Here is a 26,795-nt window from a genome sequence, read left to right as displayed (position 1 = left end):
TAGTCCCCCGTGAGGCTCTAGGACTGTGTTAGCTAGTCCAGAGGGTGTACAAAGGTAAGAGACGTGACCTTTCATTAGAGCAAGTATGATTTCTTGGACTTTGTTTCTTGTGGAAAATAACATTGCCCCCTCCTAACCCCTGGCCCTCTGGGACTCTGATACTCACCAGGCTGGAAGGATGGAGACTCAGGTAGCTACAAAGTGCTACCCTGGCTCAGCCTCCAGGTATGCCCTCCCAAGGACTGCGGGGTTATCCACAGGAAGCCCAGGGATAAGGAGTGAGGACCTAAGGAAACCTTATCCACAGAGGTCTGTCACCCTTTGTTCCTCACTCCAGGTGAAGCAGAGCAGCTGCTTCCTAGACCCACATGGGTCCAGAAAGGGCACATCTTTCTGGGAGCAGGAAACAGCTTTCCTTTACCTTCTCCCATCTGTATGATGGGTCCTCTGATGGTGAAGGGGCCAAGAGGGGGGCACCGTGGAACAGTTCAGAAAGAACTGCCAACGCGGTGCCACAGTGAAATCCCCACACATCGAGTGCTCTGAGCACTGGGCCTTGCCTCACCCACACCCCTGAAACGTGCCTCGCGAGGAGAGAGGCTGGCTTCATGATGTGGTGGTTTGCTTTATGGGGAGGATGGCGGCAGATAGACATAGTGGGGAGTGGGATAGGCCTGACCTAACCCATGCTTCCCTACAGACACCATTTGAGACAGGCACACTGCTTTGTACTGCTCCAGAGTTCTCAGGAGCTTAAAAGAGACATATGATTTCAACTCTAGGTTAAGATCTTCTGAGAGTTGGGTTCTAGGAAGGGAAAAGAGGCAGGGAGAGAGGGAGTTTCCTGTTACAGATGTGCTTTGGCCTGCTTAGTCGTTCAGGGAGGGCCTTTGCGGCCTGGCTGAGGTTCTAGACTTACGCTGGAGGAGCTGGAATGTAGAGCCTATCCCAGGAACCATTCTTTCATCTAGTGCCTAGGGCTGTATCTGAAGCTGAGGGCAGATCCGGGGATACCTGTGAGGAAGGAGGGGTTTGGCTTCCGAACTTAAGGCTCCTTGTCTTTTCACACACCTGGAATCTCTAGAAGTAACAAAGAGCCAAGCATACACACTCGTCTTCAACAGATGCCAAGGTTCTAGGCTATCCAGGTGGGCACAGACCAGCCTAGTGATGGTCACTTTGTGGACAGTTGCTAGCCTTAGACTGATGGTAAAAAAAAAAATCACAGAATCCTGGAGAGAAAAGAGGAGACAGAAAAAAGAAGAAAGGGAAGGGTACTGATAAAGTTATGACAACAGGTATTAAAGAAGAGAAGTGAAGGAATTGTTGGATTTTACCACATGAATTCAGTCTTTTCCTTGGTTCCGTTGGTCTTAGTACTTTCAATGAATGTCTTGCTTTTATCTTATGCACACCGTTTGCAGGATCTGAAGGAAAATTACCTTCTGCATACCCAAGAAATCATGGATGCAGCAAGGGTCCTTGTGCCCTAAACCATTTCCTTGAATTCTCAGGGCTTGTTGGATCCAAGCCTCTCAAATCAAAGCCTCTGCTTATTGTGAAGCTGGCTACTTGAGAGATTTTTTTCTTTGTCTTTTCACTGTACTTTTGTGTTTCTGCTTGTCTTCTGGGGATTTTGCTGTGTTTGTTGCCAAATTAAGCTTAGTGGAACTGCCATCCAGTTGCCAATTAATTTTTCTGAACTCTATCCTTTTCCTTTCTGATGCACCGTAAGACATTTGGGTTTTGAACACTTGCAAGTTTCTTAGTAACATGGAGAAGTACACCTCCAAGGCCGAAGTGAGACCCTTTCATTGGACTGCCGCAGCTCATGTAAGCATTCTGACCTCCGCTGAGTTTTGGGCTTAGGCCTCTGATATGCAGTTACTGGAGAAAATGTCAAAAACCCATGGCTATTGTAGGAGTAATTTATTATAACTAAATTAATCTTCCTTTCCTCTAAATTAGAAAGGACTTTCATATGAAACCAAATCAATGAGAGATGTTTTAAAAACTGGTTCTTAGAAGTTTCCAAAAGAAATCAAAATGATAAAATAGTCTTGCAGGATGCCATTTTGAAACAAACTAAGCAAATTTTAAATAGCAATATCAGAGCTCTGGACCCTCACTTGCTACCTCCCGTTTCCCCAATGGCAGAATCCCCAGGGTCTGTAGTCCATCCCCAACCTTGGACCTCTGCCTCCCTTCCTCTCCTGCTGCCTCTCTGGAAGCCACTCCTCTTTACCCACCTTTACTGTCCTGCTCCCCAGCCCCCAGAAAGCCTTGGCTGAACTCTTAGACTACGCTAAAGAACTTTTGGGAAAAGAAAATCCATTTCTGAACTGCCTTCTAAAGTAAGATATCCAGAAGAAGCTGAAAGCCCTCGCCATGCTACGTTTACCCCATGGCCTAAACTAGAACTTCATGCAGTCGTGGAAAGAGGAGGAGGAGGAAGACTCACTGGTGGTAGCAAGAGAGAAGACGGGGCTGCAACTAAGGTTTGCCTCCATTCTAACTCCCCTTCTGCAAATCCTATGTTAATCCAAACAATGGCTCCGCCTCCTCACTGAAGCACCGTTTACCATGTGTTTGCATGTTGCATGCGTAATCGTCTAAATGTAATATATCTTCATTTATTTAGACCAGCATTTCATTTACAAATCGGATTTGACTCAAAATCTTGCTTAGAGTTCCATCCGTTGGAACTCTGCTATGTGAAGTGCGGGCCACCAGCCTGGAAACACAGGCAGCTCCTTTGCTAGAGGCTGCCACTAAGCAGGCAGATAGTCTGCACAGAGCTACCAGGAGCAAGAGTTTCACTGCGTAGGGCAGGTCACAGGGAGGAATGCAGCATTCTCACATTGCTGGAACCCTGACCCACTAACCTGGGTAGCCTCGTGTTTAGATTACTGCACGCAAAGATAACTGCCTTTGGCTGAGCGTGCTGTAGAACAAATGCTTGGGGGAGGTGTTCCCCGGGAACAAGTAGCCCCTAGGCTACTGGGCACTGGGGCTTGGGGGTTAGAAGTCTTCTCCAAGTTTTCTCTCATACCTCTTCAGTGAGGCCATGCTCCTGCTCCCACGACCCTGCCCCCTTCTAAACTATAATGCCACGTGCTTTTCTGCTGTGGTCACCAGATATGGGCTGCCTCCCTCTGCTAGAATGTGTGCTCTGTGAAGCCAGAAGCACAGTCCAGTCCTTTGGTAATGTGTCCCCCGTGTCCAAAATATGTTTGGTACATAGAAGTCTGGGCTCATACTTGTGCGTGAAGGAATAAAAGAACGAGCAAGGAGACAGGCCTTTGTGAAAAACCCATCTCCCACCCCGTCACAGAATACAACATTCTAGAAAGCCAGAGAGCACTAGAGAGGGATGAAGACAGGTTTGAAGCTTAGTTTTACTTCCCCAAGACTTCTGGCAGAGCTAGGCTCTTATGCCACTACTGAATCCAAGCAGCTAGCAGGGTTCTCTCCCCGTGGCCTCTGACTGCCAGCTGGAGTTTTCCAGCTCATGATGAATCCGGGCACACCTTCCTCCAGTGCACCCATTCTGAAATCTCCATCAAAATTAGTGCAGTGGCCCACCAGTGGTGGGCACAAGGCTGGCACATAACGCCATGCAGGAGAACTTTCTTCCCCTCTCCTCCCCCTCCCTTAGCCAGGAGAAGGAAGACTGACACTATGTGTAATTTGTGCTTGCTAATTTTGATGCCCTGCAGCTTGTTGAGCTAAAAATAACTTCCAGTTTTTGTTGAGTAGCTTGAAAAACAGAAGCCATGTGCTGCCTTTGCAAAGAATGACAGAAGTAGGGGCAGCTAGTACCCTCCCCACCTTCTCTTGGTAGAAAGTTGGGGATTCATACAAGGTGGACCCTGATGGCCATTTTTGTACCCATTTTCCAGAGAGCTAGATCGTTAATTGTGGTCCATGAGTGAGCTTCTGGTGGAGGCATAGGCTGACGCAAATGAATGCAAAGTCAGCAGTTCTGTCTCCTGACTACAGAGTTGATTGAGCCATTGGCTCCAGTTCAGAGAACTGGAGGTCCTTACAGCAGGTCCAGGATCCACACCAGCCAGGGGAGATTAGCCTTCCCATAGAGTCTGCTTCCATAGGACTAAGCCACACTTCTGGGGAAAATTCCTTTCAATTGCATCAGGACTGTGACCTGAGTAAGGAGGCTGTACTCCCCCAAGATAACACTGCCTTGCTGCCCACAGCAGATCCCATCATGAAGTTGAGTACACTGTTAGGTCACATCATGGAGGAGGCCTCAACTATCAAAGTATTAAGAATGCTGGCTCAGCCAAGTTAACACAAAGCCTAACTCTCACACAGCTCTTGAGAGAGCCGGCAAAGGAAGGTCTGGCTAGAGAAAGGCTGTCCTTGCCCATGAATCAGGCACCTTTTCTCTGCTTCACCTGTGGCTTGATTGACGTGGCTGCAGGTGGTGCTCGGGAGATTCTGGGCCAGCCACCCTGTGCAGGAAGCTGCTCAGAGAGGACTCGGCCCTGACTTCCAAGTTTCTCTCCTACTGCTCTCCTGCTCTTTCAGCCTCTATCCAAGGTCTCTGAACCCTCTCCCATTGCCTTTCTCCCCAGAATGAAGGCTACAGGGCCAAGTGGGATGAGGCCGGGAGTTGGAGGGGCCAAGGCCCTATTCCTGGACAGCTCCTGTGTGAGTGGCTAGTGAACATGGGGCTGCAGGGTGATTTTGAGCTCTTCCTTCTTCCTGAGAGATACCTTTGGAAGTCCCCTCCTGATGGGTCTAACGGAACTGTAGCCCGGATCTGAAATCCATGGCAAGGAGAGCATAGAATGCCTGGTGGGGAGAGGAAGTATGCAGAGCTGAAAGTTGAACATGATAGTGGGACAGAAGGAAAATAAAAGGAAATAGGGGAAAGAATTAGAAGGCAAAAGACATTTATAGAGGTATAAATATAGGTATGTATATATGTAAATATATTAAAATATAACAACAAGGATATAGGTCTGAGTACATATATGTTAAGTATTAAGGAAGCGGATGGACATTGGGCCTCTACTCAAGTACTCCCTCAATGCAAGAATACTTTGTTCTAATAGCCTGGCATTCTGTGATGCTCACACTCCTGACATGATCGCTGAAGACAAAATGTGGTGAAGAAAACTAATGGTGCCCAGCTATTTAAAGATATAGCGCCTGGGGTCTGAAAGGCTTGTACTTAAACAAGTGACCATCTATCAGGGAAGCATCAAGGACCACATGGAAGAAGCACACCAGCTTGTGTGATCACAAGGTGTCGACAGGATCAGGTATCAAACATCAGAAGATCTAAAATAAACAATCATATCAATATGAACAAGGAGGGCTAGAGTGGAGACCCAAAGTCCATCTGTAGACAACTGGACATTCCCCTCACAGAAGGGTCACAAGGAAGAGACTAGCCAGTCAGCGGGCTGCATAGCACCTATGAAACATACAACATTCCTCTATTTCTTTAATGATTCCCCCCACCCCCACCCCACTATCATGACCCCAGTTCCACCTTACAAATCTGGCTGGACCAGAGCATGTACACTGGTACAGATAAGAGCTCTCAACACATGGAACCCAGGATAGATAACGCCCCCTCCAGAACAATAATTGGGAGTAGTGATACCATGAGGATAAGGGAAGAAGGAGAAAGGGGGATTACAATGATCAATGTGTAATACACACACACACACACACACACACACACACACACACACACACGCGCGAACAAGAGACTGAACAGCAGAAACGTGGGTGAAGGAAGACAGCAGATGGTATAAGATATGAAAATAACAATAATTTATAATTTATCAAGGGCTCATGAGGGTAGGAGGGGGGGGGGGGGAGAAGAAAGAGGAACTGTTACCAAGAGCTCAAGTAGAAAGAAAATGCTTTGAAAATGATGATGGCAACATATGGGCAAATGTGATTGATATAATTTATGTAAGAATTGTTTGATTTTATCTCTTTATTGGGGGCTCTTACAGCTCTTATAACATTCTATACATCAATTTTATCAAGCATATTTGTATTATGTTGCCATCATCATTTCCAAAATATTTTCTACTTAAATCCTTGGCATAAGCTCCTCTTTTTTCCCCTCTGTCCCCCACCCCCTCACAGTCATGAATCCTTGCTCAATTATATGTTATTATTTCATATCTTACACTTTCTGTTGTCTCCCTTCACATACATTTCTGTTATTCATCCCCTTCAGGGTGGGGGCTACGTATCCAACCTTGTGATGGGTTCCCCCTGTGTCCTCCTCCTCCCTTCCGACCATCCCCCTATCCTCATGATATCACTACTCCCACTGCTGTTCCTGAGGGTTTTTTCTGTCCTGAATTTCATGTGTACAGAGTTCTTATCTATACCAATGAGTGTTCTCTGATCTAGCCAGATTTGTAAGGTAGAACTGGGTCATGGTAGTGGGAGGAAGCATTCAGGAACAAGAGGAATAATGTGTGATTCGCCGGTGCTATATTGCACCTTGGTTGAATCTTCCATTCCTTATAACCCTTCCATGGGAGGATGTCCAATTGTCTACAGATGGGATTTGGGTCTCCACTCCAACCTCTCTCATTCCCATCAATATAGTTGTTTGTTTTGGATCTTTTGATACGTGATACTTGATCTCATCAACACGTGATCATACAGGCTGGTGTTTTTCTTCCATGTGGGCTTATTTACTTCTGTGCTAGATGGCTGCTTGTTTAACATCAAGCCTTTTGATAGCTGGGCACCATCTGCTCTCATCACCACATTTGCTTATACACCCATTTTGTCTTCAGCAATTGTGTTGGGTAGGTGAGTACCAAACAGTGCCAGGTTATTAGAACTAAATGTTCCTGTGTTAAGGGAGGCCTTGAGTAGAAGCCCAAAGTTCATCTGCTATCTTAATACTTAACATATAAATATATGTACATTGGCCTCCATCCCTTTCATTATAAATTAATATATTTACATTTATACATGCCTGTAGCTATACCTCTATAAATAGCTTTTGCCTCCTATTTCTTTCTTCTATTTCCTTTCACCTTCCTCCTATCCCACTACCATGCTCACACTCTATTCAGCTATCAATAATTCTTCTCAGATACATAGCACTTGATTAAACCCCACTAGGCATTATATGCCCTACTTGCCATCAATTATAGATCTCTTGTTGTTCTCTATCTCTGAGTTTGTTGGCTACCCCACTCCTCCTACCTGCCACCTCCACTCCCATGCACCCCCCCACCCCTAGAACCTGCAGTACCATTTTTTTCTCCTCGGGCTTGTTCATCCTGCAGAGGCCAGCACTGCATTATTATAAGAGCCGTAAGATCCCCCAATACAATGATTTTTAGACAAGAAAAGAAACTGTAGTACATCTTAAAGGCTTGGGATAGTACTGCAGATGGATTGTGCAGTAATTGGATATTCCGCCAGAATCAACATAATTTATATTCATTACCGAAGTACATGTAAGTAAATTGTTTGCAGCAACATAAGCTGCTGAAGGCTTTTACAAGACCATCAGGGCTTTCCTTACTGCTTTGTTTTTCTTTCATCACCTAGTCCCTCAGCAGGCAGGATGGGGCCTGGGGTGGCACCTGGTGCCAGTTCACTCAGCTTCCTTGTAGGTGAGTGCACAGGCCGGGGTGCACTTGGCAGCATCCAATACTGCTCTAGGGACACACTGCCAGGGGCATCTGGCACTCACACAAACAGCAGCTCCAAATCCCATTTTCTCATTTAACCCTCACCAGTCAGCAAAAAGTTTACATTCCATTTTACAGCTTAGGAAGCTGAAACGCAGACTCCTCTGTGTTATCAAGATAAGAAAGTGTGTCTCCTGATGCCACATTTTGGGTTTTCACCATAGCTGGCGCTCACTCTGGTTAGAGTTCAGATAAGCATGATGTGACGCCACAGAAAATGCCTCAGGAGGGTATTAATGTCGCTGGTTTAAGGGAAGCTCTGTTGGCAGGCAGTCGAAGATGCCACAGCAGTCAGGTCAATATCTGGGTGCAGCAGCAGATGTGCCCCAAGCTAGGGAAGCTGGGCAAAGCGTGAAGAGAGAGCAGGAGCCACCATGGAACTGCAAGAAACCCATCATTTGCTTGCCTTGCCTACCTGGTTCACCTGACCCGCTGATGGCAGCTCATCTAAGATAGTGGGGCCTGAGCCAGAGAAGCCTTCCTGATCCACAACCCCCCAAAGCATGCTCTGACTGTGCTCACCGCACTTCTCCATAGCGCCTGCATGCTGCCCGGGGCTGCCCTGCCCCTTAGTGACCCAGGTCAATAGATAGAGCCTCACCTAATTCCCAGGAATTCAACCTGGTCTTTTTGCCTCAGCCTAGGTCTTAGAGGGAGCCCCTGGCATGTGGATGCAGGCATGTGCCACCTATAGAGAGAATTTGTGAACTGACTCTGAATGTGGCCTGCTCATCTCTCTGGACCTGAAACTTGGGCCTGCAAGGGAAGAGGAAGCCGGGAAGGCCTGTCTTCAAGGAGAGAAATGAGTCATGCTTGCCTCCCTCCGGTAGCAGCACTTCTGGGTAGCATGAGTAGTTGAAGTTTATAATTAGAAGGTGCTTGCTTGCCTGCCTGTCAGAGCAGAGGAGTAGCTGCAAAGGAGTCTCTAAGGCACAGGCTGAGGTGCAAATCTACCCACTTCTACTTTGGGGCTTCTGTTTTGTTCATGCCAGTCCCAGCTAGATGTGGGCCACTGAACTAATGCCTGTGGGCCCCTCTGGGTTCTCTACTCAGCCATGTGGAAGCCTTCTTAGAAAACTGCTCAGGCCAATCCTATCCTCCTCATCCCTCTGGCCTGGCTACAGGCTCTTCCTGAGTGTTAGACCATATGTCAACCTTGAGTTTGGTCTGGATTCAGTTAGAATGGCCAAGGCAACACAGGGGCTCCTTATGCTTCACCCTTCGGTTTTCATCCAGAAAACTGAACAATACCAGTGTCCGGGCTATACCCCAGAGCAAGTATGTTAAAACCATTGGACATGGGAGTGGGAAGTAGATGAAGCTGATGTAGAACCAAAGCCCTGACTCAGTTAATCTACTGCTTCTCATCTGGAATGTAGCCCTCCAAAAGACTATCCATTTATTCCCATGAGCAGTACTGGTGTGTCTTGCTGAAATGCTGATTTGGTCTCAGTAGGCCTCGGCTAGACTGGTAGCTTCTTTTGTAAGGAGTGACTGGGAGGATTCAATGAGATTGTCACTTAGCGGCACGGTGGCACATACCGTCTCCTCACAGATCCTGCATGTTGTTTGTGACTTTTCCTCCTGTGTGCTCCTTCACTGACACAGCGCTCCACCACAGGAGCAATAGTGAGGAGGGAGCAGAAGCAGTGTGTTTCTTTCAGTCCCACAGAGGGTTGCTGTACGACACAGAACTGACTTATAGCACATAACAGCAACAGCAACAAACTTTCCTTAAAGCACTCCATTGTGAGCCCAAAGGTCAGCAGTTCAAACCCACGAGTAGCTCCCTGGGAGAAAGATGAAAGATGGGCCAGGCTGCTTCTCTGTAGATCACCATCTTGGGAGCTCATGGAGCGGTTCGACTCTGTCCTATAGGGTCAAAATGGACGTGACAATAATGGCATTGATTTTGGTGTAGCTTCTTTACAAAATGCTACTTTGAAAAGTAAGCCTCTCTCGCTGACAAGTAAAAAGGCTATTTAAAAAATAACTGATTAAATAGTTTTTAAATGTATAAAACAGCAAATGAAAGTCTCTTCCCTCTATACTCCTTCATAGTAAACCTACACTTAGTGCAGCCAAGAGTGACCACGTGTTTTATGCAGATAGACTAGTGGGTGTGCATATGTATGTGTTTCGTGCATGTATACTAGTGATATCTAAGACCTTTGTGAGGTATGTGGAACTTACTAGTGTTATTGTTCCCTCTATAGACTTGCCTGTTTAGGTGAAATGGGGATATAAAGCCATTTGGAGACATGAAAGGGACTACGGACCATCGTCTTGGCGCTTGCCAGTGTCTATCTGACCAGCAAGCCTGGTCTTTTCAATGAGTTTGAGTTGTGTTCCACATTTTTCTCTTACTCTGCTGAATACAATCTAGTTCTGACGTCAGGGTAAGGGAGACTGATATGCACATGGTCCATTAACTCATTTTGGTTAATTGTGTGATTGTGTGTGTGTGTGTGTGTGGTCACTTTTCCTCACTCATCTTTCCTCTGGACAAAGACAGCAAACTGCTGAGGTGGGGAAGAGGAGGAATGGAAATGGGAGCTCAGGGAGGAAGTGGCATGAGCGTTATCTCATGGTGGGTATTGAAATTAAAAGATGATCTGAAAAAATCACAGAATATATGGATTCTATAGCAAAGTGTGGTGAAAAAACTAGGTGGTGCACAGCTATCAAAACAATAATCTGAGAGGGGTCTCGGGGAGGAGATGAGCCAGTCAGGGTGCGATGTAACAACGATGAAAAATACAACTTTCCTCTAGTTCCTAAAGGTTTCCTCCCCGCTCCCACTACCATGACTCGAATTCTATCTTGCAAGACTGGCTAGACCAGAGGAGGTACACTGGTACAGATAGGAACTGAAAATCCAGGGAATCCAGGGCGGATGAGCCCTATAGGACCAGTGGTGTGAGTGGCAAAACAGGGAGGGTAAAGGGAGAAGGGGTAGGAAAGAGGGAACCAATTACATGGAACGGTGTGTGACCTCCTCCCTGGGGGACAGACAGCCGAAAAGCGGGTGAAGGGAGACGTCGGACAGGGTAAGATATGACAAAATAACAATGTATAAACTATCAAGGGCTCATGAGGGAGTTGGGAGCGGGGAGGGAGGGAAAAATGAGGACCTAATGCCGGGGGTTTAAGTGGAGAGAAATGTTTTGAGAATGATGAGGGCAATGAATGTACAAATGCGCTTTACACAATTGATGGGTGTATGGATTGTGATAAGAGTTGTATAAGCCCCTAATAAAATGATTTTTAAATAAAACAAAGGGAAAAAAAATAATCTGTGGTTTAAAGTCTTGTTTTCAAATAAGCAACCATCCAAGTCAGTTGTCAAATATAAGCCCATATGGAAGAAGCACAGCAATCTGTGTGATACAAGGATTGTAAATAATCTAATCCAAATGTATCTGAACTTAAATTGTGATCTCCTGGTTCACAGAAGGCTATGGATGACAGTGGAAGCCCCAGATCCATTTGAAGGGTCCAGACAGGAATTAACCCTCGGATAATAGTCGAGGGATGTGAATAGCCCTATAATCAGACAGAGAGCATTGTAAAGTCAATTATGGCAGACATTCTCAGGTCAAAATGTAATGTCTTATCATTTGATCTCCCTTTTGACCCATTTGAAAGCTGCTTCAGTTAAAAAATAAAATAATAGGAAAGGAAAATACATGTGGATCAAATCCCTGTTGCATCCCCTCTGCCCATGGGGCAGGGCTGTGAACAGCCTGGCTAACATGCAGAGTGCATTAGAAAGTGGATTATTGCAGAGGCAGTTAGGTTATATTTAGCAACCTTTCATCTCCCTTATGATCTATTTAAATTTTGTTCTAGTTTTTAATATTTTCTGCTTTCTTTTTGATTGAGGTTCTTATGTATTTTAGTTAGTTGTTCTTGTTGGGTTTTCTGTATCCAGGATGGGTAGATCTATATGGAGACAGTCCCTGAATTAATGGCTCCTTGGGGGTATGGCAGGGTAGGTTGAAGGGAAATGGGGAGCTAATAACAATGAGTACAAAATGGGGGAAAGGTTCTGAGCCTGCTTGTGGTGATGATTGTATAACTCTTCTTGAAGTGATTGAAACTATTTAATTGTATGATATGTGAATTATATGCCAATAAAACTGCTGGGGTGAAATTCAATGAGATGACACAAAATGTATACGCATTATTGGATGGAAAATAGATTTGCTCTGTAAACTGCCATCTAATTCACAAAAAAAGAAGTTTTAGGTGGTTTTGTTTGTTTGTTTGTTTTAGGTGTTTTTAACCACCAATGGGACCCCATACGCCTGTGTAGTTGGGGACACACTAGATGGGGGAACACCTGCAACACTTGCCCCCAGCTTGGATAAAGTTCTTGGCTGCTCTCACAGGGGCAGAAGTGGGTAGGACAGGTTCCTGGAAGGACTAAGCATCCTTGTATGGTGAGGAGTGTTGTGACAAGTCCCGTCACTGACCAGCATCACTGGGTACTAAGGCCGCTGGCCAGGGTCAGGGTGACGCAGGACACGTTGTCTCCAGACAGATCATTTCACTCTGAGCTACTCTTCTCACTTGTAAAGTTGATGCTGATATGTGGGTTAATATCCAGTACACACCCCATTATCCCCCTTAACACCTCTAAGCAGAGTACCTCACTGCCTGTACAGCAGGAGAGACCAGCAGCTTAGAGAACACCTTATCTGATGACTCCAGAAACTTGAAGTCTACAGACCCAAGAGTTGCCCTTGACCCTAGAACTGAGCTATCTAGAGACCAACAGTGTATGAGTCTTGGGCAAGGTGCTAGAGCCTGGGTTTCATGGGAGGCAGCTGTGTCCCTAGACAGTGATGGCCCACAAAGCAACTGTCAGGGCTGTCCAAGGGTTGGGGGACATGTTTCTGAAGGAAGCCTTGGGTGTGTTTTCCAAATAACACCTGGCTTCCGCCTCACTCAGGGTGACCCATGCCTCATCCTGGTCTGAACCATTTGTCTCAGGCCTTGTCTGAGGTGTAGGTTCAACCACTCTCCGTGCTTATATATACCCTACACACCTGCCTCAGGACCTTTGCATTTGCTGTTATTTTGCTAGAATGTTCCTTTCTTATCACAGGGAGCTGTCAGTCCTGTCAAAAAACTACATTTACCACCCAGGCTGCCTTGATCTTCTACCTGTGGGTCTGCTGCCTTTGTTTTCTGTATCAACTCTCTTCTCCCACTGGGGGTTACCTCTGAGAGCAGGCTCTCTGTATATTAGGCCCTACAATAAAGTAATGTGCACAGAACAGGTACTGAACCAGCCAGGAGCCAGCCCTCTGCCTGAGCTCATAGTTAACACCTCCCACCCGCTACCCCGGGCCCCTCTTCCATAGCCCTGCTGGGGACTTCCCCTGTGTACCACAATGCTCTGGGAGGAAGGCCTCATGGGGTGCTTTGATATCTCACAGCCTCCTTCTCTCCCAGGAAGCTATGCCCCAGACATTTGTCTTCTCCAGCGTATTCTCGCCCAGCTGTAGTGAACAGGGACAGCCCAACATGGGGGAGTGCAGCAAGAGTGGCTCCGGAGACCTCATCTTCCAAGATGGACACCTCATCTCAGGGTCTCTTGAAGCCCTGGTGGAACACCTGGTCCCCACGGTGGACTATTACCCTGATGTGAGTGCTGGAGTTAAGGGTGATACACAAGGCGGTGGGGGGAGGGGGTGGCACTCTCCAGGGGATATGCTGGACAGAGCTCACAAGAAAGTGGCAGGTAGCATTTTGGGGAAGCAAGCACAGAAAAGGATTCTGGGATTCTGATCTCAGACCATCCCTCCCACCTCTCTGGAGCAGGGACCTAAGTTCTAGGCAGGGTGTCGGGGAAGAAGAGGAGTTTTAAGGGCAAAACCAGCACCTGGAGGTCCTGTGACACCTCAGCATGCTCGCTGGCCGCTGTGGCTAGCGGGAGAGCTGTCTGTGCACAGAGTGCTGCCTAGGTGCGGAGTCATGGGTGAGTGCAGGGCTCCACGCAGAGAGCAGAACCCTTGTCTATTTATACGCCTGTGCAGATATGGGTGCAAGGTGCGTTCAGAGCACATGCCTACTACAAGCAGGACCAGCCATCAACAAAGCAAATGAGGACCCCCACCCCCTTTCTTCCCTTTTTCCTCACAAGAACATGGTTTTCAGGGTTGGAGCAGAGGGATAAGTTCCTTTTCTGCTTCTCTTCCATTGCCTATGAGCACCATCGCTTAGCCACATGAGCAGTGTGGCCCGCTTGCTTCCTTTGCTGAGCTGACCGTTGCTGGAAGGCTAACCAGGCTAGGCAGACAGAGCTTGCCAAGGAATGAAGGAGGAATTACTGGGTTGCGGAGTTCCTTTGCAGGAGCCACTGGCCCATATTAATATGTCCAATTTGCTTTCTGCCTTTCTGGGTCTTCTGAGGTTTTACCTTTGTATCGCCCAATCATCCATTCATCTGTTCATTCATGTACCAACCATCCATTCACAATCCTCTGTGTTTATCTGCCTATTTATATGTCCTTTTGTCCATCTGTCCATCCATCTGCCCTTACCTCCCTCTGCCCATCTAACCCCAAAACTCTCAGAACCCAGCCTGGGTTGGTGGAGAGCCCGGGTGATTTACTGAGCTGCCTTTCATCGGCCTTGAAGATGATCAGGGCATGTAAGGATGGGACCCAGCAGGGGGCTGCTTCCCAGGAGAGGTCAAGTGGATGGCAGTAAGGCAGAACAGAGGCCGCATCTGATTTGGCGTATGAGGCCAAAGCTGAGGAATAGGGCTAACAATGCCATGACAGCCTGGGACACCCCTGTTAGGATTTGGAGGGAGAGCAGGCCCACGAGAACAGAGCAGTGCATGACAGCCTCAGGCTGGGTGAGCTCGGCTCGGAGAGGAGCACCCGGCTGGAAAAGGAGCACTTGTCAGGGAGGCTTTGCAGGAGGTGGGAGGTAATGTTTCAGCTATGCCTATAAAGTGGGCAGGAGACAAAGGAGAGGGTCTTCAAGGTAAAAATGAAGAAAATGGGTGGGGGGAGGCATTTCGAGGTGAAAGAGAAGGGCCAGTGAGGCCATGCTCTGGCCTGGGGTCAGCCTCCCTGAAGCAGTGGCACGAAGCCATGCGGGTGGTTGTCTCACGCCACCACTGACCATGGTTTGCCTTTTCCCTGTGTCCCTTCTCCAGAAGACGTACATTTTCACTTTTCTGCTGACTTCCCGGGTCTTCATCCCCCCTAATGACCTGCTGGCCCGAGTAGGGCGGCTCTGCTTGGCACAAAGGCAGCAGCTGGAAGCGGGCCCTGACCAGGTAGGGTCAATCTGCCTCTCCACCTGCCCTCTTGCTCACCTCAAGAACAGAGCCTGTGCTGAGTAGCTCTCAGGATAGGCGCTGCTGCGGACTCTGGCATGGCCAAGCCCCCCAAGGTATGGAGGGTATGCTCTGAGCTGGCCACTCTTTTCCCAGTAAAGGCTCTAACAGACCACACTGCCCATCTACCTGTCAATGCTGGGACCCCTGAAACCTGAGGTCTGAGCACAGGTCATGGAACAGAAGCCAGTGGGGCCTATCCCTCAGCCAACTAGGACTGGGGTTCAAGTGGAATACACCCAGCTGACACCTGCTCATGTTAGAGAGAGAGTGCTCAGTGGCCCACACATGAGGCCGTTTGTATAGATGTCCCTGTGTGTGGGAGCCCAGGTCTGGGTAGTCAGGAAGGGCATAACACTACAATGGCCACTGAGCTCATGAGTTAGCTGCAGAAGATGGGGACATCCCTGTGCCTGGGTCATCCCTGGGCTGTGTCATCACACCACAGGGGGACGGTACCTAGGCACCAAGAGGCAGCCTGGCTGTAGCAGAGTATAGCCTGTCCCTATTTGCTGATAAATATTCTACCGTCTCTCTCCCCTATAAAGATTTGCAAAGGAGGTCTGTATACTTGCCATTTCCCTTGGACTAGAGAGTCTCCTTACAGTAACTGGTACTGGGGGGTGGGGGGGCCCTGCCCAGAGCCATGGCTGAGGGAACAGATCCTGCAGACTCAGACTGCTGCCTAGCTAAGCATCCTGGGGGATCATCCTCATGCTTGCCAGTCAATACAAGTGGGCCAACACAAGTGCTCTTAAGGGAGTCTGAATAGAAGGTAAAGAAACCCAAAAGCAGCAGGGGATTGTGGGGACATAAGGGACATGGAAGAACATAGTGCAGCTAGAGGGGCTCCAGTGGTGAAGAGCAGGAGCCATGAACTTAAGAGTGTGAAGGGAACCTTATCATTCACTCTAGGGACTAAGACTGCCCAGGAGCAGGAATACTTTCGATGGGCACCATAGTGCTAGGCTTGTATTTCTGGCCTGCTTCCTCGCAGGGAGCAGAGGGAGGCCCTCAAGACCTGAAAGATCAGTATTTGGACAGTGGGATACAAGAAACAGAGAGTAGGAGATGGTTGAGGTAGCCTAGAGGGCACTTAGTGAGACGTGAGGTCTCTCCCAGTACCTGCAGCCCGTCTGAGACTGGGAAAGGCCCAGTGTGGCTCTCCCACATCCAAGATGCTCGGGAGTCCTGGACTAGTTAGGCAGGGGATGGCGGATCTCAGATTATTTATTTGAGGGGGTTATCATTGCTTCCTTGGCTTCCAGTAAGAGGCTGGCTTTACTGGTACTAGTCAGCTTTCACTGCGCGCTTTGCTGTGGTGACTTCTTAAACTCAAGCTATCAAGTCACTTCGACTAACTCTTTACAGGAGTAAAAGCCTACCCTTTCTCCCATGAGGCAACTGGAATCTTTGAACTGCTGACCTTGAAGTTAGCAGCCCAGTTCTAAACCCATTATGCCGCCAAGGCTCCTTTGGGGGTAACTTCCAGTCGCAGCAAATGACACTAGTTTTCGGTGCCATGGTAGTAGTAAGTAATAGGTCTTTTGAAAATGAATTTAAGTGAAAAGGAGTTGATCTAAGGGAAATAAGCAGCGAAGTACGTCCAAGGTGACAAAACTGCCCATTGCGGCAGATGTGGGCTGGGTGCCTGCCCTAGGAGTCAGCGAGTGGGGGTGGGGCACACATCTCTGTCCATCTTGTCATTCCTGGGGTTCATTTTCCACTCAGGCTAAGCGGAAATCCTTTTCAGTCAAGACTGTACAGCTTCTGAAGGAGTGGACCGAGGCCTTCCCGTGCGACTTCCAGGAAGAGAAGGCCATGGCTGAGCTGCGCGCCATCACTCACTGCATTACTCAACGTGATGAGGTGAGGCCTGCCCTCTGCTTTCTTGAGTATGAGGCTACAAGGGTGGGGCCCTGTTCCCACAGGACACCCTATGGGTGCCGAATCTGAAAAGATTCTGGGCTTACCATTCCCTGGGGTTGGACTTACCACTGCAAGCTTGGGACCATGGGGGGCCCAAGGGGCAGTGGGAAGGGGCATCATGGTGAATATGTAGGTTTGTCCAGGCTCATCCCTCCTGACCTCTTACACCCTGTCCCTAAGGTGAGGGCCTCCCCAGTTTGAATAGAGAACACCAATCCAGAGGTTAGTAGCACCCCATCCCCACTCTTGGTTCCAAGCTCACTCTTGGGACTCTAGTAGAGAAAAACCAAGCCTGCTTCTGACCCTCCAGAGTCAGGGTTTCCTGCACTAGCTGCCCACTAGCAATAAGGGTTCTGGGCATGCTCTGCAGCTCCCACTGCTCAAATATTGGAAAACCCGAGGCAGCTCGGGGGGCTGAGGGCTCTTAGAAGAGACTCTGGAGAAAGCCTTTCCTGTTGTCCTGGTGCATTCCTCCTATTCCTCTTGCTGCAGGAGAGAGGGCATTGAGAAGTAGCTCGCTAGCCAGTCCGCACTTTTCAGACCCAGAATTCACACTTGGCGCTGCCCTCAACTCCTTCCACTGAGTGGCTATCTGCCCCTCACCCAGCAGACTGGAGGTGAGGGAATACCTTAAGAAATGGAATTTTTTTTTCAAAGCTATGTATTTAATTTTTTACAAAACAACCTTATCACCATCAAAGTACTCTCCATTACACTTAATACATTTGTCAAATCTGTGATTCCATTCTTGGAAACATTTTTCAAACTCATCTGTTTGGATGGCTGACTTCACCTCCTTAATTTTTTCTTCACCTCTTCCACATTAAATATCGGTCCTTTCGTGTCCCTCTACATTTGTGGAAACAAAAAAAAGTCACACGGAGCTAGGTCAGGTGAGTCAGGGGCATGAAGCAAGAAAGGTATGCTGTTTCTTCCAAAAGCTGGTGCACTGAGATGACTGTGTGAGCAGGTGCATTTGTGTGGTGGCAAAACCAGTCCCTCATCTTCCACACATCAGGGATTTTTTGTCACACACTGTTATGCAATCTTTCCAGAACCTCTAAATAGAAAGCTCAATGAACACTCTGACCTGGTGGAACAAACTCTAAATGCACTGTCCGCCTCATATCAAAAAACAAATGAGCATCATCTTGATCTTTGATTTCACTTGATGAGCTTTTTGTGGGTGAGGGGACGATGGCGTCTTCCACTGGCTTGATTGATGTTTGGTTTGGGGTCGTAAGAATAGCACCATGTCTCCTCGCCTTGGAAAACATCTGGGTTCCTTTCAAGGCACAGCATGTTTCCAGTCAAGGCTCTTTTCTGATGGTCAGTCAGAGTCTGCGGCACAAATTTCGCAAGGCCCGTTCTCATTCCCAAATCCTCCACTAAAATTAGCTGGACTGAGCTCCAAGATAGTTCAGCTAACTTCCCCATCTCCTCAATGGTCCATCGTTAGTCTTCGAGCACAAGTGCATGAATTTTGTCAATATTTGCATCCTCTCAGGAAGCTGACGGACATCTGGGACAAAGTTTGTCACCAATCAACATTTCACATTTTTTGAAATGAGAAAACCATTCCTACATTTGAGTTTTTTCCATAGCACTGTCTTTGTATGCTGTCTTCAACAGTACAACGGTTTCCGTGGCATTCAGCCGCACACTCTTCCCTTAAATCGGCCATCACAAAAAACGAGGTTCGAGCAAAACTGCTTTTACAAAAAAATTCACTTTGACCAGAAAGAACCTTCCCAGGCAAGACCACTGGGTGTACTAACTCAGAGTGAGTTGTTGGATGCTCGCCTAGAGGGGGAAAATACCTTCTATGAAGGGTGGAGCTTTTCCCCATTTGGGGGGGGGTACCCCTTGGTATGTATGATGGGTACTGCCCTACTCTGTTATGTCTCAGCAGGTGGTGGCTTTAGTTCTACCCTGGGGTAGGGATAGGGGAATGTGAGCTCAGGCAGCAAGTGTACTCAACAGCTGTCTACACTTGTGGTCTGCTCATGCTGATGCCTCATTTCTTTCCTTTCTGATCTCCCAGGAGAACAGCACCGTGAAGAAAGCTGTGACCCAAATGACACAGAAGCTGCTACTGTCCCTGGCAGCTCGGAGCCAGCTCCAGGAGATCTGGGAGAAGTTCCACCCCTCAGCCATGAACAAAGGGGCTGTCCTCAATACTAAATCACCGACCACCCAGAAGGACATCCTGAGTGTGTGTTGTGACCCTCTGGTGCTGGCTCAGCAGCTGACCTACATTGAGCTGGTCAGTGTAGACTTGTTACCTGCCCAGGGAGTCGGGGTGTGCTTCTCAACCAGGACATGGTAGACTTTAGTGCTGTTCTCAGTATGGTACCCAAGTTCTACCCTCAGGCTACCAAGCCTGGCTATCAAGTTACAACCTATTGACCAGACCTGGCCCCATGTGCCTGGGACAGAGCAGAGACATAGCATCCCAGGAAGTAGGAGGGGCTGAGTCAGCACTGTCCTTTTGATCTCAAGGTATGTGCTAGGGCCATCAAAGTGGCCTCAAGAGGGAGGAGGGACCTGGAAGATAGCTAAGGGGGTTAACAAGAGAGAGACAGACATCCAACAACGACATTTGTATCACATCTCTGTCCCTTCCTCTCCCAGAAGAGAGCCTCTCAGACACTCATGGTTCATGTGGGGGCACCCAGCAGAAGCCAAGGGCCCTCAACTGTGGAGGCATTGTTCCCGCAGGAAGTAGCTGAGCCTCATACCTGATGGCTTCTTTGCTGTTCTGAATGAAGCACCCTACATGGTCCCAGAATTGGCCCTCTCTGGTGTGTCTGACCTGCCCAAGGTGTGTGGGCTTCTTACCACCAAGACTTACCACCCCTTGCCACCCCTAGGAGCAGATCCACAGCATCCACCCAGAGGACCTGATGCAGATCCTCAGCCACAGAGACTCCCTGGATAACCAAAGGGTGAGTGGAACTCTGTGACCCAATGCCTCTGTTCAGGGGGGACATGGGCCTTATAAGTTAATAGCTGGAGGTTGGCATTGGCCTCAGGTTGGAGGAAGGGGACTAGCTTAGCATCTCATCTTACACCTTGGCTGGGAAATCCAAGTAATAGGTAAGTGTTCTCTGGCTCCCCTGTGAATATGTTGAGCTAGGCCAGCCTTGGAAACATGTCCAACCTACCTTACCCTACTCCCTCAGGCCAGGCTTTGTGATTCTTGCTCTTGGGACTAGCAAGACTTGGCTCCATATGACCTGACATCTCCCTGCAGTGCCAAGGAGCTCAGACCAAGATCTACAGCCTGGAGGCCTACGACAACTGGTTCAACTGCCTCAGCATGCTGGTGGCCACTGAGGTGTGCCGGGTATGCCAGCGCATGATGCATGCCAGAGAGTTCCACTTTCATGCCCATTCAGACTACCTGGGTTCTGAATCCTGTCCAGTTCCAGTGATAGGATAAAATTATTAACGTGGATAAGTTTAGTTCCCACTACCAGGTCCTGGCAGTACCAGCCTCCCACGTATCACCAGTGATAGTGGGAGGCATTGTCCAACTTAGTCTTGCTCTATACCCAACAAGATCTGCTACCCTGTGTCGTGTTTCTTGGAGCTTTACAACATCCCTTGAGAATGGGCAGCATCTTCCCCTTATGTCGTCTGCATCCTCCCCCCTGCCTGCCCTGCCTCTTTTATCCTGCCGAATAGCCCCCAAAGCGACGTGCCAAGGTGAGGGCTTCCTGCTCAGCACACCCCTGTGGGATGGACTAACCCTGCTCACTGCTGGCTCCCTCAGGTGGTCAAAAAGAAGCAACGGACACGCATGGTGGAGTTCTTCATTGAGGTGGCCAGGGAATGCTTCAACATTGGGAACTTCAACTCCATGATGGCCATCATCTGTGAGTGCCCAGGTGTCCTGGCCTTCCCACCCCATCCTGTTTGAGCAGGTCTGCCCCTCCTGCCCTGATCCCACCCTGCTGTTCCCACAGCTGGCATGAACCTCACTCCTGTAGCTCGGCTGAAGAAAACATGGTCCAAAGTCAAGACGGCCAAGTTTGACGTCCTAGAGGTAGATACTACCATGGTCCCATGCAGTTCCACTGCTTCCTGCACTGCCCGGAGAAGGGCCTCCTCCTGGTGGCAAGAGAGGGCTTTCCCACCATGCTCGGCTGTGCTTACACCTGCTGCCTGATGTACAGCTATGTAGCATGTATGTGCATAACTGTAGGTTTATTTACCTGGTTGATGTCTTTCTTCATACCCACTACCACCACGTCGTTTCTATTATCTACTCTATAAGACAGAGTAGACTGGCCCGAGCAGCAAGCCTCACCTTTTTCATGCAACTGGTCGATTCCCACTGCTGACCTACTGATTAGCAGGCCAATGCACAACCCATTGCGCTATCATTTAAGCTTTTCCTGGCACTTAAACTTCACTAGAAACCAGAATCATACAAAATAAGTTGCATGGAGAGGGTAAGACAGGGTTGTGACCCAGCAGAGCCACAGGTCCTAAATCTGCAACATGTAACTACAGCATTCACAGGCTTCTTCTGTCTGGAAATCTCATAGTTCCTGAACCTGGTTCAACCAGTGGCTGGCAGAGTTCATTTTCAGCACTGCCCAGATATATTGGACAGCTGAATCCACTTTTTGCAAACATTTGTGTCTTGTGGAGCTGGTCAGGCTTGGGAGGTGTTGGACTGGATAGAGGAATAAAGGAAGCTGACGAGATGCAGGTTGCAGCAGGACAGGAGAGCTATGGGCTGGCGTGCTTCCTGTAAAGCTTTCCTGGAGAGTACTGGGCTGGCCCTGAAAGCCTCTGGGCCTGGTGCTCAGGCTCTGGACTTTCTCTCTGTTTATACTCCCTTCCAGGTTAGGGATGGGGACAAAAAAAGGCTTCCCTGGTGATAGTGTGGGGCTGCCCACAAGGACAGTGACTCTCACCAGTTGTCTCCAGTTCTGCAAAGGAGTTGCCCTAAGCATGTCTGACAGAGGACAAAGGGAACAGAGCCCCGAGGTGGCCAATCTGGTCTCATGCAGTGTCTGCCTATGTACCTTGTCACAGCACCACATGGATCCATCCAGTAACTTCTGTAACTACCGCACCGCCCTGCAAGGGGCCACACAGAGGTCCCAGATGGCACACAGCAACAGAGAGAAGATTGTGATCCCTGTGTTCAACCTTTTTGTGAAGGACATTTACTTCCTGCACAAAATCCACACTAACCACCTGCCCAGTGGGCAGGTGAACTTCAAGGTAAGCTCAGCTCACTGGGGTCAGAAGGTTGTCCCAGCATATGCAGTACAGAGACCTATGTATTATAGTGTCTTAAGCTAAGAGCTTGGCCATCTATGGCCAAAGGGGTTTTGGAGCCCTGCCAGTGGAGCTTAGAAGGCCCCTTGGGACCTATTTGGGTGAGGGGGGTTCCCAACATTCGAATTGGTCCTCATGAGCGACTTTGTGATTGTGGAAAATATTAAAGACAGACAGACAGTGGGGCACAGGGGCGCCTCATCCCATGTCAGGACTGAGAGAGAGAATGTGTTTTCCAATAGGGATTACAGATCTTTCATAAAGCATGCACGTCATATAGCTAACATATTACAAAGTCATAAGAGAGTAACAGTAAACAAGCAAGGAGGCAAGTCATCTTCTTGACCTTTTGCTAGTTGACCTCGAACCCCCTGAGCCCTCCCCAGAGGTTTGCTACATTTCTGGTTGATTGGGTATAGAACCCGATTGCTCTTATCTACAGATAACCTCCAGGCACAGAGAATAGCCGGAAACATGAATGACTCATCTTATATGATAGCTCATTTATGACAGTTTCTTTATGTGGGGTTATTGGAGGGACCATGTCCAGTCATGAGAATGTGTATTAAGATTTATTCATATCTCATAACTGTGATGGTTTTCTCCCACCAGCCAGCTTTCCAGACCCGTGATTATGAGCATGGAAGATTTAGCTGCAATACATTCGCATCCAGTCCCTAGTTTATCACAGGGACCCAAAGCTCCAGGGTAGGGCTTCCTAAGCCACAGAGGCTTTTTTGGTGGGAAAATTTAATTCAGCCACTTCCCTTGTGGGATGAATGGTCTAGTTCCTAAATTTGAGCTACTAGAACTCAGTATTTAACTTCTACCCTGGTTGTAGTGCTGATCCTAACAGGGACCCAGAGAAGGAACCTCCCCTAGGAGCTTGAGGGCCTGAAAGGCTTTAGGCAAGAAGGGACGTTTTCAGAGATGAGTGGGCAAAGGATTCTATATAGAAATGAAGAACCTGCTTAGGGGCTAAGGGCTTCTGACAGAGGGGCAGTGGGCTGAGGCGCAAAGGTGATTATGATGAATATGGGAGCCCTGATGCCAGCCAAGCTTTCTGTCCATATGCAGGTAAGGGGTGAGAGAGCTGTGGATTTTCACATAGCCAGTAAGAATCTTTTGGTTGGTGTACTCTGGTAGGTATGGTCAGGGTGCCTCTTCAGACCGGGGCTTCCTAGAGAGGGACAGATACTGCTGCAGCCTAATAGGCTGGCAGAGGACAGGACAGAGCAGCCCGGGAAACTTACTGGCACTATGCTTCACACAGTGCCCATACTCATGGTCTTGAGAAGTCTGCCCACATGGGATCAGCCATGTAAGACTATAGCCCCAACTGATCGGATCCTATGAAGTAAGCAGTACACCAAACCGGAATCTGCCCCTGACCCTCAGGATCAGAGAAAGTTAAGGTGGCAAATGAACATCCATTGATTTTACTTCCCACGCAGAAATTTCGGGAAATTTCCAGACAAATCCATGACTTCATCACATGGACACAGGTGGAGTGTCCCTTTGAGAAGGACAAGAAGCTTCAGAACTACCTGCTCACAGCACCCATCTACAGTGAAGAAGGTGAGGCTGCCATTCCAGAGCCACAGTGTCCACAGTCCCTCCAGGGCCTGTGTCTCCACAGCCACCCTGGGGCAGCCTATCGCTTACCCCACTTTGCACAGGATCCGCTCAGTTCATGGGGTGAGTGTGCAGTGGGTGTGGGTCATGGGAAGACAAGAGAGGAAGGATAAGGACAGAAGAGAGGACTGGGCTCCTAGGCCTTCTCAAGAGAACGAGCCCAGGCCTGAGGTCACTGTCTCCTTGATCTAAACTATCCCTTCTGGGCCCAACTGCCCCTTGGAGAGGAGAGTTTGAGCAGGAGGGACAACTGGGATGGACATCAGACAGCCTGATGCTTTGGTTCTGAGGGGCTTTACTGTCATTCAGCTCTCTTCGTGGCCTCCTTTGAGAGTGAAGGTCCTGAGAACCACATGGAAAAGGACAGCTGGAAGACCCTCAGGTAGGAGAACTCATGGAACAGCTATGCACCCCTGGCCCAGCCCTAGGCCAAGTCTATAATGATGGGGAAGTGGAGGGCACAGGAAGACAAAGGGGAGGAAGACATCGTGGATTTTGCCTGTTGCAGAAGGAGGCCAAGGGCATGTCCACCCATATCAGATAAAGGAAGCTCTTCCACTTGCAGGGATTCAAGCGTAAAACTGCTGTGAGATGGTGAGAGGTTAAGGACTTGGTTTGAGCATCCCTTACTCCTCCTTTGGTGGCTGCTGCTTGCAATTGCAGCCCTGGCCCTCTGAAAGCCAAAGCATGGTACTGAACTCCCACCTGCTCAGAGATAGGAGCTTGCCTGCAAGTCTCTTACTGCCTAACCATTTCTGTTTTCCATACCCACCTTTAGGACCACTCTCCTTAACCGAGCCTGAGGGCTCAGCATACAGCCTGCGGAAATGAAACGGAGCACATAAAGGAGCACATTTTAATCCTGACTGATAAGCGTTTAGATAAAGGAGGCCTCGCTGGTTGGGGTCCATTTTGTATATATCTTTTATGAAAAAGAATTGGTAATTATTTCATGCATCAACCTGTGGCCCTTACAGAAAAAGTTTTGGATTTATTTTAAATAACAGGGCAGGGTCCTGTTTCAGGGAGTTGAGGGAGAGGGAGAGTATCATGGTAGATGGTATCCATGATAATGTCTTATTCTAATGAAATGTAGATTTTTATTTTCTACTTTTTATTAACATCTTAAGGAAAAATATTTTTAAAAACCCAACCAAAACTAACAGAAGCCCTACCTGTGTGGACACCTTTGCAGCCAGTATCTCTTATGTTCCGGTTAGTGCCTTAGAGGGTCCTGAAAAGGCCCACTCTTCCTGCCCCTCTTCCTAACCGGAAGTGAGTCAGGGCGGGCACCAGGAAGTTCCGCGTTGATGTCCTTGGCTCTTCTAGCACCGGCCAGCTTGGTTCTAGCAAGAAGGACTGGAGTGGCCAAGAGGTCTCTTTTACTGGATTTCTGGATTTGAACCTTTGAGGACAGGCTTTCCAAAGTTTACATTTGGTTTTCCCTCCATCGGGGATTTGTGGGGTAGGAAAGAGGGATCACGTGCTGGGTGCTCCTGCTGACCCAGTGGAGTTGAGAGCCCTGCAGAAGCTCCAGGTCATTCACTTGGCAGCACATTTTCTGTTGAAATATGTCTAAAAAAATTATTCTTCAACTGAATTTTAGGAAACAAGGAAATATAAAAACCAGGAAAATCCTGAAAATGTGCCAGTTTTTAAGATCATAACTGAAAGACACATTTATTTGTAATGAAAAGAATAGAATTTCAAATTGTTATGTGAAAATAAGCTCTTAATTAAATCAGGTATTATTGTGGCCTACACTCCTGCCCGTCTATGGGTAGGGCACTCCCCTAATCAGAATCTTGGACTAGATATTAGCCAGACTATTAATTACTGGAACCCAATCAAATAAAACTTCCATTTAGAAAAATATCCTGCACCCATATTAGAATTTTCAATTCCGTGTTCCCCCACTGACTGGGAGGAGAGATAATGACAAGTCTGTCAGAAAACCAGATACAGTCCATCCACCTATTGTCATCCGTGCCTCTCAATATGTGTTTTTTCAGCAGGAGTCTTGAATTGGATGGTGTGAGTGAGGGGGGTCAGTTCCTAGCACCTAGAGTTGAGGTGCCTACAGGGTGATCCTGCTGACCCAGTAGTGCTGAGAGCCCTACTTGGGAGGGCAAATGACTGTGCTTAACCTGCTACAGATGTTTCCCTCTGCCCTGGGTGGAGTAAGACTATCTACACTGTATTGTTACAGTGTTTGCACTTTTCAGATGTTCTAGATAGTACATACTGTATATTGATAATACATATTGTTTTGTTTATGTATTTGAGATAAAGGCTTACAACTTGAGAATATATATTTGAAAGTCAATGATAGAAAATATCTGTAAATATATTTAAGAGATTTCACTTAAATATGCACTTAATTGGGTCATCAGTTCTAGTACCTACTTGAAATGGTATCTGTGTTTGCTACTTTATTTTCTTAGTTTAATACACACCCTAAATATGCTGTTGTGGTATTTTGAAGTGAACTGAGTATTAAGCTCTACAATAGTGCAGAATGTCAGTTCCCTGCGTAACTGGACGTACTTGCATCAATAAAAGGACATATTGCTCTTCCTCAAGGTCCTGGTCTTTGTGTTCATCCTGCTGCTGGGGCGGGGTGCAGGGTGTGGGATGAGTGAGGAGGTGAGACCATTGACACACTCCAAGTGTTAAAAGGGACTGCACAGAAGTGTTCGTTTATGGTTAGAATAAAAACAAAATGCATTACATTGATTTTATCCTCACTCATAGTGACCCTATAAGACAGATTTGAACTGGTTTCTAAGGCTATAATCTTTATGAAAGCAGGCTGTCACATACTTCTCCTAAGGAGTGGACGATGGGTCCGA

At 47.9% G+C, this 26,795-nt stretch overlaps 1 protein-coding gene across 5 annotated transcripts in view; it reads left to right on the top strand.

Annotated features, from left to right (window-relative positions):
- Positions 1–26,525, top strand: part of RASGEF1A (RasGEF domain family member 1A) — a 38,309-nt gene extending 11,784 nt beyond the window's left edge. The window contains exons 1-14 of one of the 5 annotated variants that reach the window (XM_045290267.1): positions 2,468–2,498; positions 13,179–13,370; positions 14,896–15,018; positions 16,810–16,947; positions 19,052–19,273; positions 19,881–19,955; positions 20,264–20,356; positions 20,786–20,888; positions 20,979–21,058; positions 22,060–22,251; positions 23,763–23,886; positions 24,253–24,325; positions 24,452–24,537; positions 24,722–26,525. In XM_045290267.1, the coding sequence (XP_045146202.1) occupies positions 13,185–13,370; positions 14,896–15,018; positions 16,810–16,947; positions 19,052–19,273; positions 19,881–19,955; positions 20,264–20,356; positions 20,786–20,888; positions 20,979–21,058; positions 22,060–22,251; positions 23,763–23,886; positions 24,253–24,325; positions 24,452–24,533 (1,491 nt within the window). In that variant the 5' untranslated portion in view covers positions 2,468–2,498; positions 13,179–13,184 and the 3' untranslated portion in view covers positions 24,534–24,537; positions 24,722–26,525. Of the gene's footprint in view, positions 1–2,467; positions 2,499–13,152; positions 13,371–14,895; positions 15,019–16,809; positions 16,948–19,051; positions 19,274–19,880; positions 19,956–20,263; positions 20,357–20,785; positions 20,889–20,978; positions 21,059–22,059; positions 22,252–23,762; positions 23,887–24,252; positions 24,326–24,451; positions 24,538–24,721 lie in introns of those variants that run through there. The other 4 variants (XM_045290264.1, XM_045290263.1, XM_045290266.1 and 1 more) reach the window with 4 other exon arrangements.
- Positions 26,526–26,795: the final 270 nt, after the last annotated feature.

The sequence above is a fragment of the Echinops telfairi genome, unplaced genomic scaffold, assembly GCF_000313985.2.
Source record: "Echinops telfairi isolate 266 unplaced genomic scaffold, ASM31398v2 ScPeMD7_35;HRSCAF=133_0, whole genome shotgun sequence".
NCBI lineage: Eukaryota > Metazoa > Chordata > Mammalia > Afrosoricida > Tenrecidae > Echinops > Echinops telfairi.
The sequence above is the reverse complement of the archived record's forward strand: the minus strand, read 5'-3'. Positions and strand labels throughout refer to the sequence as shown.